The 12,804-nt window shown below is 34.9% G+C and overlaps 1 protein-coding gene across 1 annotated transcript in view; it reads right to left on the reverse strand.

Moving 5' to 3' along the window:
* Positions 1 to 12,564, reverse strand: part of LOC129256914 (formylglycine-generating enzyme-like) — a 28,827-nt gene extending 16,263 nt beyond the window's left edge. Inside the window, exons 1-5 of the mRNA XM_054895133.2 lie at positions 11,762 to 12,564; positions 8,038 to 8,112; positions 6,027 to 6,109; positions 5,292 to 5,414; positions 2,229 to 2,343 (exon numbers count right to left, since the gene is read on the reverse strand). Coding sequence (XP_054751108.2) covers positions 2,229 to 2,343; positions 5,292 to 5,414; positions 6,027 to 6,109; positions 8,038 to 8,112; positions 11,762 to 12,310 — 945 coding nt within the window. The 5' untranslated portion in view covers positions 12,311 to 12,564. The remainder of the gene's footprint in view (positions 1 to 2,228; positions 2,344 to 5,291; positions 5,415 to 6,026; positions 6,110 to 8,037; positions 8,113 to 11,761) is intronic.
* Between the last annotated feature and the right edge of the window lie 240 nt (positions 12,565 to 12,804).

A 12,804-nucleotide genomic window follows, 5' to 3' on the forward strand; every position in this document is an offset into this window, starting at 1 on the left:
ATGCGTAACAAATGTGGTTACATTGAAAAACCTAGTATCAGTGTATACAGTAAGGTTCACTTTATTAACTCTATCAAAAGCAAACTCCCATCATTTGTTGTTTTAGAGACACACAATGAAAAGTGTGTAAAATTGTGCCGTGTAACGTCAGTTACCGTGAAAATGCCCCTATGCAATGTTTTAGGCTGACTAGCTAGCTATATACAGTCATGTGTCTTGAGGTTGCCTACTTTTGCGTTATATGGTGATTTTTGCATTCACATTGCCTTTTTGAAGAATTCATATAGCATTATCTCACAATGTAGTAAAACAAAGAATAATTTAGTCGATTAGTACTATTTGTTTAAAGGAACTAGGATGTTTTTTTACAGGAAAATTACTTGTATTACTATGTGGTAACATTCATTGTGAATGTGATATGAATAAATTGAGCAGTTAATTTGTGTATTTCAAGACTACACTACACAGAATGTTGCATTATGGGTAAGAACTTGGCTTGATTTGAGTAGTTGAGGACTCGGGGCTTTAAAGGCTGCTTGTTTGTATGCCCTTTAATAGTTACTGGTACTATATGTTGCCTTGTAATAGTTCTAGATAGGCCTTATAAATTGGACAGTGGAAATTAGCACAAAAAAGATGTTATGAAAACAGTCTAAAAAGTATAAATTCCAACAAATGTGTACGTCATACTGCGCATCAGTTTTCATGCAGGATGACGTCACAATGACCTACTTGCGCATGCATACAACTGCTATCGTTAAAAAAAATGTGATATGGATCATCGGCTCAGTGAAATTATATGCACAATGACTGACCAATCAGAATGCAGGAATTGCAATACCCATTCTATAATAAATGATGTGTAAAGAATGAAATAAAAAACTGATGCAAATTTAATTTTTTGAAGTTACTGTAGTTATAGATTTCACAAACTATGCATTCTTCAAAAAGAATATAAAGGAAGGAAAAAATGGCAAATGAAAACAAGAAACAAAAATCACTTTTCCAATATTTTTACTTAATGTCTTTAATGTTAGTAATATTATTCCTACATTACTTTTGATGAGCCTTAAAGAGACAGACTTACTGTTCAAAATTTGTGGTCTCCTCTGACTAGTTCAGTATATCAGGACCTCTAAGCTATAATTTTCTGGGGTAACCTTGCAGCATGAACAGTATGATTTATAATATTTAATGAAAAAATATTAGTGCTAAACCATGAAATATACAACTACCAATGTTACAATCTGTCCGAGGCTATTGTGCTGGGGTGTCAAAATTTAACGATCTTATCACCAATTGCATATTAGGATTATAATTTTGTAGAATTTCTAGCTCAGACATTAGTCATCGCAGTTTTTTAGTCTTTTTCTTTGACCAGTGACTGCCCAGGTGTTTTTGGTGAAGACTGGTATAATACCGCTTAAATAAATACATAAGTAATTCAGTGTCAACAAAGACAATGAATTATCAGTCACTTGAGTCGTATATTTATATATTAAAACTTTTATTTGTGATACTTTATTTCCACATCTTAATCAACCAAGTAGAATTGATTCATACTATTATGAAAATAATAGTACAAAGCAGGAATTCTCAATTTTCTTGCTTGACTTTATGAGCCTGAAATGTTATAATCCTGGTGCATGTGCGCAGCCATTTTCTTCAGTTAATTTGGTTTGGTTACATTTACACTGCAAATTGTTGATGCCCTTTACATTCTTTGGTCACAAACAAAAACATATGGCTTCTGAATTTGACACCAAATTTCTTCTTCTTATTTTTTGTATTCTGTAGTTCTTCTTATATATTTCATTGGTGCACCAGAAAATATGCACTGGTGACTGCCATCATCGGGCAGACACTTGTGGACCACCAGGTTTGACTCAGACTTAATAATAACACAATACATTTTATATTCTTTGTCATTGCTCCACCTCCTTCATCATCAGTAGTTAATGCTGCATCTACCTGTTATTGTATTCATATAATGGTCTATTATTGTTATTACAAGTAGTAACATCATATATGAGCAATTTCATAAAATATGTCCAACCAACCCTGTAGTGTGGATCTTCCTGAAATGATTTCTCTTCATATAACAAGCTACATGGCTTGGACACTTTATAAAGTGTTAAAAAATGGAGAAAATGGATATATGGTACAAAATGGATATTATGGAATTTCCCTAATGCTGATGCTGCTGACAAAATTCTTGGATTACTTACAGGGCAAGTTCCTGCATAACCATCCTCTGCAGTATTGGTTGTAGGGAATTCCCCTTGCCAAATATTGACCCTATGCTGACCTTTGGGCATCAACTTGTTCCCCCATGGAAACAGCCTGCAAATAAATAGATTGTTTGAGAATATTTCAATCTACAGTACATATACTGTCATAATTCAGTCAGGAAGAAATGAAATTTACAGACTGAACAGTGAAAACTGAGGAGAGTTTAATGAAAGGGATTGTCAGGTAAAACAAGTCAGATATTTTATCCATCAAAATCTGTTTTGGCTGATAGTTACCATGTAACATTCAGACACATGTACTTTTCAGGTAATGAAAATTTAAGGAAGTTGTGAGATCTTCACAATTACACAGACAAATGTTAATGATCTCTCTCCTAATACATACATTCTAGCTGGCTTTTGCCTTAACTCTCCATCACATCTCAGGGGCCGCGGAACGGTTTTCAAAGTGGGGGGGGGGGGGCTGAGCCAAAAGTGGGGGGGGGGGCTGACCATGCTAAAAATCACAATCATATGGTCATTTTAACGTTTTTGTACACGGTTTTGGAAAAAAGTGGGGGGCTGAAGCCCCCCCAGCCCCCCCCCGGTTCCGCGGCCCCTGCATCTCACCGCAAAAATTTGCACAGGTAAAGACACGTGTATAGAGAGTTTGTTCTTGTATTTTATATCATGCAATTGAGCTACATGTATTTCTAATTAATTATAATTTTCCTCAGATTACGTGTTTTGACACTATATCTTTAGCAAAAAGTTGGTGGAAATTATTTGCAATATCATTGCTTACAAAAAAATTAAACTTAAATAAATTCTTTTATTTACCATTTTGATAATTTCTTATGTATTCTATTATTTTACTCTAATGTAGTGTATGGCTTTTATGACCAAACTTTTTTTCAGAATTCAATTTTTATCACTTTTACATAAAAAAAGACTAAAAAATGACTTAAGATGCAAAATTCATTTATGAAATTAATTCAAATTCACTTGTACACAATATCTTGTAAAATTCGGGGGGGGGGGGGGTTAAAGCTAACATACAATTAAAAAATAAGTTGTAAACCTGAGACCCCTTGTCTATTTTTCTTGAAGTGGTACCCAAAAATTTGCAAGATTTAAAAGAAAATGCATTGAATTTATTACTTCTTATCTGCTGCGGTTACAGAATAATCTTTAAAATAAAATAAGATTAAAGGTCAAGTCCACCTCAGAACAATGTTGATTTGAATTAATAGAGAAAAATCAGACAAGCACAATGCTGAAAATTTCATCAAAATCGAATGTAAAATAAGAAAGTTATGACATTTCAAAGTTTCGCTTATTTTCAACAAAATAGTTATATGAACGAGCCAGTTACATCCAAATGAGAGAGTCGATGATGTCACTCACTCACTATTTCTTTTGTTTTTTATTGTTTGAATTATACAATATTTCAATTTTTACGAATTTGACGATTAGGACCTCCTTGCCTGAAGCACAAAATGTTAAAATAATGGAATTCCACGAGTTCAGGGAGGAATGAAACTTCATTTCACATGACAATGACGAGAAAATAAAAATATTTCATATTTCATATAATACAATACAAAAGAAATAGTGAGTGAGTGATGTCATCAACTCTCTCATTTGGATGTAACTGGCTCGTTCATATAACTATTTTGTTGAAAATAAGCGAAACTTTAAAATGCCATAACTTTTTTATTTTACATCCGATTTTGATGAAATTTTTAGTGTTATGCTTGTTGAATTTTTCTCTTTTTATTCAAATCAAGTTTTTGTTGGGGTGGACTTGTCCTTTAATAATCATCTACAACTTCTTAGTGGCAAAATATTGTATTGAAATTTTTGTGTTTTAATACAACTACACAATATCAAGGGACAAGAGTTAAGTTGATAGAATAACAGAAAATGCTAAATCTGGCATAAAACTGAGATTTGAAGTTTTCAAACTGTTGCTAATTTCTTTAAAATTAGGCAATATTGTCACAAAACTGAGTATGAAAATGTGATTTTTCCAAATATTAGGGTTATTAATTCATAGATGTTTGATGATTTTTATTTTGTATATAAAATTCATTTATACAAGTATGTGAGATATTTTCTATCAGATGAAAATTAAAGGTAAAGTCCACCCCAGAAAAATGTTGATTTTGAATCAATATGGCAAAATCAAATGAGCATAACAGTAAAAAATTTCATCAAAATGTTAAATAAAGCCATTAGGGCTGTTATCGCGATTTCACAGAATTTACGGAAATGGCCCTTTGAAAGTGGCTTTCCAAACGGAAAATCACGGAAAATGTATTTTTCATCAAACAGCACAGAACAGCAATAGAAATTACTCCAAAATCTCTATAAAATGCTAGCCAAAAAACAAGATCTCACCCCCACTTCACTATTATTATAGCGAAGTGGGGGTGAGAGCAGGACAATCCAAACATCGTGACTGCACTCGACTCCATTCGATCGAATCGAAAACATCACAAGCGCAAGCTCAATCTTAGCAAAGTACCAGCTAACGTAGAAGGCAGCTATCACACAGCCTAGCCATGTGTTGCTGCCCTCTATGTTCGAAGACGTACGGAACAATATCAAAATGGCATATAGGCGAAAGACGTTGACTGCTCAGAACGATGTCCAAAAAGCCCCAAAATTATTTATAAAACTTCATCCGATCCTAAAATAATGCTAATAATGTGAAAGGTGAGGATGTATTTATGCTAAATACGTTAGTTAAAAGGTCCTATGTAGTCATTTACATCCGATGAACGCGGATTTTAAAGCGTTCTTGGTAGTGGCAGATACAAATTTTGACCAGCGCGAGTATGTGACATTGCTATAATGCATAAAAAGGTGTATTCATTATGTTCTTTTGTTGATAGTTATAGATATTGTTAAGATATTTTTAGCATGATATCGACATTTTCTGAAAGATAACAGCCCTAATATCCATGCAACAGAATGTAAAATGATGACTGACTGAAGGGTACAATTCAATGCAAACACATTAGATATTTCAAAGTAAAAATACTGTCAATGCACCTATCTTTGAGCCCTCCACGTGCAGCATTCTCCCACTCAGCCTCTGTGGGTAACCTCTTATTAGCCCATTTGCAGTATGCTGTAGCATCATTCCAAGATACATGTGTTACTGGGTGATCCATCCTACAATATTAACAAGTATTTAAACAAGAATGTGAAAATTGTGAAAATTAAGTTTTTAAAGAAATTAACTTGTTACAAAACAGATTAGCAAGTAGTTAAAGTATAGTACAAATAAATTACTAAAGATTTATTAGTTTGAGTCTAGGGCTTATGCTTTCTACCCTAAAAAAATGTAATTATAAGTGACAACTTTCAAACAAATTAACAAAATATAGTCTTTGGTAAAACATCCGAATGACACAAATGAAACAGCAGGAACAGAATATTGTATCCAGTAGAATTCTGTTGCTGGTATTAATTTTTTTTTCATTAGTTCGAAAAAAAAAAAATCAGGACGTGCCCGCGATTTTACACAGCCGCTACATAGCCACTTCCATGCTACACCTACGATCTAAAGAGTTCCAGAGACCCCCTTTTTTTATGTGGTCAGTTCCAGAGTGCATTTTTAGCAATCGTTGATCCAAGAGCCATTCCGGAAACCCACATTTTTAACACCAAGATTTAATTCAAGAGCCCCCGACCCCTGACTTTGGCGCAGCACATAGGTATCATGTTACAATTTGAGAACCCCCCCCCCCAACGGAGGATTTGCACTACATGGTATATTCTTACCTTGCATAGATATCAGAGTCTGGCCCTTCAGGGTGCCTCCAATCAGCTCCTTTGACTGGAAGCCACCAAGGTGCAGCAGCAACCTAACAATCAACATAGAATGATTCACTTTATGCTTTGCAGAAATTAAAATATGCAGGATGCAATACATGAATTCTCATATCTAATATTCTGATTATTCCTCATTATTTGAGTACCCATTCAACATTCGTTCAAGGTTGGACTTCCATCACAGAGCAATATCAGATTGGGGTGTGCATGATAATAGCCGTACTTTTCTAATCAATATGTCAACCTGCATTCAATAATATGGATGAATATCTCTCTGTACATTGTCAAAATTGATGATTCTAAAATTGGAACTGTCTTACTGTATATTTATGTGGGATTTCATGTCGTATAGAATAAACTTTCCACCACAGACAGTAGCCTACACCTGTAGATTTGTACACATAACTTCACAAGATTAATGTAAACCCCTCAAAAAAAGTTTGGAAATCTGAGTTTGGCCATTAATTTCTCCTAATTTCCAATTTTACACAATACATATTTGATATCATTCAAAAGATCATTTGATTCTCTTTAAAAGGATACCATGCTTGTCATGATCATGCCATCACGAAAAGAGCAGGATTCAAAAGTGTTGGATGAGGTCTGAATTGAAAAGCTGCAAAACGAGCAGAAATAGTCATGAAGGGTCAATACAGAACATGATTCTTTTGTCTGTCAATAGAGATGAAAATCCATTCAAATCAAGCCCCTGCTTCTGTAGTGATGGTTCTGTGAGATAACATGGTTTGAGACGTGGTTTGAAATACCCATGCATGTTTGTTTGTTTGTTATGTGTTAGCTTGTGCAGAGGTGTGTTTGATTCCATGTTAAGGTGCATGAAAATAATTAAAAGAAACCGCTGAGAAACTCACTCATCACCACTGAAAAAAGAACAGTGACTTTCAATATTGTGTCATTTTGCAACTTTTGAATTTTGACCTTGCCCCACATTTCAAGGCACTGCACCTCCATGTGAACGATAATCACATCATGTAGGGTATCATTTTAAAGAAAATTAAATAATCTATTCATTAATATTAAAGGAGAATGAAACCCTTGAAACCAGCTGAATCCATATCAAAGAGAAAAATCAAAGGAACACATTGTTGAAAGTTTGAGGAAGATTGAATGAATAATAAGAAAGTTATGAGCATTTGAATATTGAGATCACTAGTGCCATGTAGATCCTCCTATCGGCAATGCGACCAAGATCTGTGATATCACACACGTACAACTCCCTCATTACTTTAGTACTTATTTCACTTATATTCTCACTTTTATAGAGTCTATCACAAGGTGAGGTGTTCTCTTTATGAGATGACAAGTACAGAGGTTTCACAACATTATATCATTGATGAATCGTTTGTCATATGATTAGAATGAGCAAAAAGAAATGTTTTGGGGTATATTTTCAGTGTCCAAATGGGAGAGTTGTACGTGTGTGACATCACAGATCTTGGTCGCATTGCCAATGGGAAGATCTCCATAGCATTAGTGATCTCGACATTCAAATGCTCATAACTCTTTTATTGCTAGTCCTATTTTACTCAAACTTTTGTTGATCTTATTTTTTGATTTTTCTGCTTTCACAAAAGCTAACTTGCTCCAAGAGTTTCATTCTCCTTTAATTACACATTGATATGTACTAAAACCGATGAGAAATCATCGATCAAAAATCAAAAGAAACCGCTGAGAAACTCATTCATCACCACTTAAAAAAGAACAGTGACTTTCAATATTGTGTCATTTTGCAGCTTTTGAAATTTGTCCTTGCCCCACATTTCAAGGCACTGCACCTCTATGTGACCCATAATCATATCATGTAGGGTATCATTTTAAAGAGAATTAAATGCTCTATTCATTAATATTAATTACACATTTATATTTACTAAAACCGAGGAGGGATTATCGATCAAAGTCAGATTTCCAAACTTTTTTTGAGGAGATTAGATGTACTTACTACTTGAGAAATATCCTTCTTTACTTCTTCGCTTATCCTAGCTTCGAGAACAAAGGAATCTCCAAAATTTTCAGCCTGCAACAGAACAGAATAGATAACATTGAATGTATTGATGGCTTGGCAGTGTTACAGTCAATGTCATGGAAGGATAAGATGGGAAAGAGTTTCTTGACTCGGACCAAGTAGTCATTTAATATTTCTACCTGAAAACACTTATGAACAATCTTTAAAAAAGTGTGCTCACTGCTTCCATGCTACACAGATTAATAAGTATAAGTATTTATTTATTGTCCATAATCGAAAATTCTTCTTGTTTACATGCCGTGCAAAATGATATACAACAAATTGTATAAATTTAACATGAACAATGGAATCTACATTTGGAACATGACAATAAACATAATATATCTTACATAATAAATCATAATTCATAACAGGGTATTTAAATAACATGAAAGGCATTATATGAGTTCACTGAAATTTGCAATTCGGGAAATATTCTGAAAAGACAATCATTGGATTGATTAAATTGTATTAAAGGGTGAAAAACTTGGTTAGATGTAATTTACATTTCAGGTGAGTACTACTATGTTGAAAACATTTTGTTAATATGGACGGCCATTTGGGTCTCATAGACAGACATACAAATATAAATTCTTTGAAATCGTGAGATTTTAGCTTGTAAACTGCCTTAAAAGGGATTCTAAAAACTTTTAATTTCTTTTAAGATAATTGTATCTAATTTTTAAAATCAATTCAACTTTAAATCAATGCATAAAAATAAAAAACATTTTTTTAACCATAAAACTCTAAAAATGCTTATTTGTGGTTTACAGATGTTCAAGCATTCTCATTTATTGGTATGAATTATTTTGTTATCTAGTATCTTTTTATTGCCTTAATTAGTCAGCAGTGAAATATGTAATGATGATAGTGTTATTACACATGGCTATATTCTAAACAATACATTACAACTAGGCCAGAGTCATCTTGTTTTTTTAACCGATGACCACCTTTGATTTTTGGCAAAGACCGCTGGAGTGTCAACATAAATAAATACATAAGAAATTCATTGTCACTATGAAAAGACCTTTATTTTCTCATCCAGATCTGTAAATCAAAATTTTCACATGATACTATATTTCCAAACCTTTAATCAACCAAGTAGAGCGGTGAAAATAATAGTACCAAGCAGGATTACTTTCTTATTATTTTTCTTGCTTGAATATCTCGGCCCATATTGCTATAATTCCATTACAAAGGCACAGCCATTTTGTTCTGTCATTTTGTTTGTTTGCGCAAAGATACTTCAAGGGGAAGATTGGACATTTTGGCGATTTTTTGAAATGCTTTATTAATGCTCATGGGGAAGGGTGCCCAACAGCGTTGAGTGAGTAAGTAAACCTTCCCACATCGGCACGCTGCTCTGTATAAAACATATGGAGATAATGAAAGAGGGGATTTGGGAGAGGGCACAAGGGCAACACATATAATTCCACCATTTTCTTTCCCAGAAACCTCTAAAATATATCCATCTCTAATTCCAGAAAAACAAATTTGAAGAAAAAAAATCTCAAAATGTAACAAGTGGAACGCCTCTGGCAGTCTCGCCTGCATTACAGAATTCGATATAGCAGCAGTGCTTCCTTTGAAACAGCTAGTGAATAATTATTCACAGAAGAAAACACCAATATGATAATAAAATATTATGTCCATTGACCCAAAATGACCTTTGACAATGATCATGTGACCCAAGACATGTGCAAAACAATCATTCATACTTGATTACCCTTATGTCGATGTTTCATGAGCTAGATCCATAAACTTCATAAGTTACGATGCCAATTTAACACATACTTCCAACACGGCCAGAGTTCATTGACCTTTGATCTTGGCCATGTTCCTGAAATGCACACAGGGTATTAAAGGGATGGTCCGGGCTGAAAATATTTATATCTTCATAGAGTAGAATTCACTGAGCAAAATGCCGAAAATTTCATCAAATTCGGATAACAAATAATAAAGATATTGAAGTTTAAAGTTTAGCAATATTTTTTTAAAACAGTCGTCATGAATATTCATTAGATGGGCTGATGATGTCACATCTCCACTTTCCGTTTTCTTATGTTATTACATAAAATCATATTTTTTTCATTATTTCATACTTGAGTGAATAATATGTCTCCCTTATAATGAAATAAGTTGCAGCAATAAATATCTAATGCACTAAATCGGTTGTTAATCCAATTTTTCTAGTTCTTGGAAATTTGAATAAACCTAATTTCATATAATAAAATACATAAGAACAAGTGGAGATGTGACATCATCAGCCCACCTAATGAATATTCATGACGACTGTTTTCACAAAATATTGCTAAACTTTAACATTCAATAACTTTGTTATTTATTATCCGATTTTGATGAAATTTTTGGCATTTTGCTCAGTGAATTCTACTCTATTTATTAAACTATAAATACTTTCAGCCCGGACCATCCCTTTAAGGGATACATTGCTGCTCTTATGTCCAAGTTTCATGAACTAGCTCCATAGACAATGAACAAAATCCATAAAATTTCAAAGTTATGACAATTCCTCAAATACCCCCAACATGGCTAAAGTTCGGGGGGGGGGGGTCTAAATGTTCTGTTGACCCTTATTCCATCATCCTACTTCTCCCACTTAAGTCCTATCTTACCCCCTATTCTGATTCTCTTTAACACAATGCTGAGATCCACATGATAAAGTCAAAATGCTGCACTAAAAATTGCAGTTCATGATCATTCATACATATTTCAATTTAATAATGCATGAAATTTTCTCAAACAGCAAACTCATCACAACTGATCATTAATTCCTCACAAAACCCTCATCTTTGCAAGTTCCTAACAAAAAAAAACTGAAAGAAATTGGAAGGCTAGTTCCGGCCCAGCCTAAATTTCATACCTTTAGGCTTTGTTTTAGTGGGCAGTGCTCGCTCAAGCATGAATAGTTTTCCAACTTGTTGGTGTCAATTGAAAGTTGACTTTCTATATATATATATATATATATATATATATATATATATATATATATATATATATATATATATATATATATGTCTTTCCCCCCAAAGTGATATATTTTTTTATTTGGCAGCCATTTCAAAGGTGTATATAGTTTTTTTGGGGAAGCACTATTGCATGTCCATGTGTAAAGTCTGTGGTCATCGCTCATCTTCTTTTACTACTACTAGAATTGTGCAGATACACATGTGCACAGACAAGGGGGACTGTGCAGACTTGGGGGAACTTGCCATGATAGAGTCGATTTGTTTTTGGTGAAAGTGTCCTCCCCCCAAAAAAAGAAAAAAATCCCTGGAGCTGGATCTGCTAAATTACATGTACACAGTGCAGGGGCTACAGGCTACAGTACACTACAGAGTACAGCAGATCCAGCTCCAGTATATTATTAGTACACTAATCTCAAACTAGTGTGAGTGCTTGGCATTATCCTGGTTTAAGACAAGTCACCACTCCATTCACTGCCGTTCATTTCATCAGCGGCAGTGACTTCTTTCATCTCCCATTGACTTTGTACACAATGAGCGCACACACACTGACACACGTACACGAGAAGAGAGGTGACTTATTTCAGGATAAGGCCGAGTGCTCTAGATCCAGTCCAGGGAATTTTTTTTTGGGGGGGCGGGCGATTTTTCACCATAACCCTACTCATTTACTGTACCTCTGTTGAATAACCAGTTGTGTTGACGAACCATTCAAACTCATAATTACTAACTTCATACACATCAATATAGTAGGGATCAAGAGTGACCAATCGCGATGGACTTTCACCATCCAGATAAATTTTTGCTGAATCTGTCCCCATTTGAAATGTCCCTCCTTCAATGTAATTCATTTGATGTGTTCTTGGAAAGGCAGCCATATTTGCTACAGAGTGATGAATAGGGTCATTTGCCTCCAAAGAATATTTCAAGGCAGCTTCTTCCTTTACATGATCATGTGAATTGTCCTCATCATCGTGTCCGTGGTTCCTATTCAGGGCAGATGACCCACAACCGCAGCCTCCTCCTTCGCCTAACGCCAGATTATCGTCTGGCTCTTCAACCCTGGCTTCGGCCAATTCCTCCTTGGACTTGGTCTTGGACTTGATTTCGGGTGACTGCGACTCTGTCGGAGGCAGACTTTGATTAATAATATCTCCATTTTCTGCACTGTTCTTGATAACCATGAGGGTCAAATACATCACAAATAACACACATGAGGGCTTCATTGCAGTTGCGATAGATTCATAGATATAAATAAAAACGAAAGATACAATACTGTTGAGAATTGAGATTCGAGTCGAGGCGAGCGCGAGGGAACTTCGCTCTAGATCGATCTAGCTAGCTAGCTCAACGTACGATTGCGCGGTACCGCAGACCTATATAGGCTATAAGCTATATACCGCTACCCCCCGGCGCCCGTCCGCTACACTAGCTAGCAGTACAATGTGATGGACACCTAAAATTTCCGACCTAATGTAATACCATAGTTGCATATTATTCTACGGTATCTTGAAATTTAATTTCCACATATTTTGTTCGTTGTTGTTGAGAGAGAACGTATAAGGGAGGCGAAGGGAGGAAATTCAATATGGGCGTCATTCCAGGGGCGGCGATCCGGGGGGGGGGGTGGAGGGCACAGTGCTTCCCACTTTTTGAAGCTCTGAAAAAGTGTCCTTTTTTACGCAAGAAAATGCCCCCTCACGAACGTGTACATGTGCCC

The sequence above is a fragment of the Lytechinus pictus genome, chromosome 3 (assembly GCF_037042905.1).
Source record: "Lytechinus pictus isolate F3 Inbred chromosome 3, Lp3.0, whole genome shotgun sequence".
In the NCBI taxonomy this organism is placed as follows: Eukaryota; Metazoa; Echinodermata; class Echinoidea; order Temnopleuroida; family Toxopneustidae; genus Lytechinus; species Lytechinus pictus.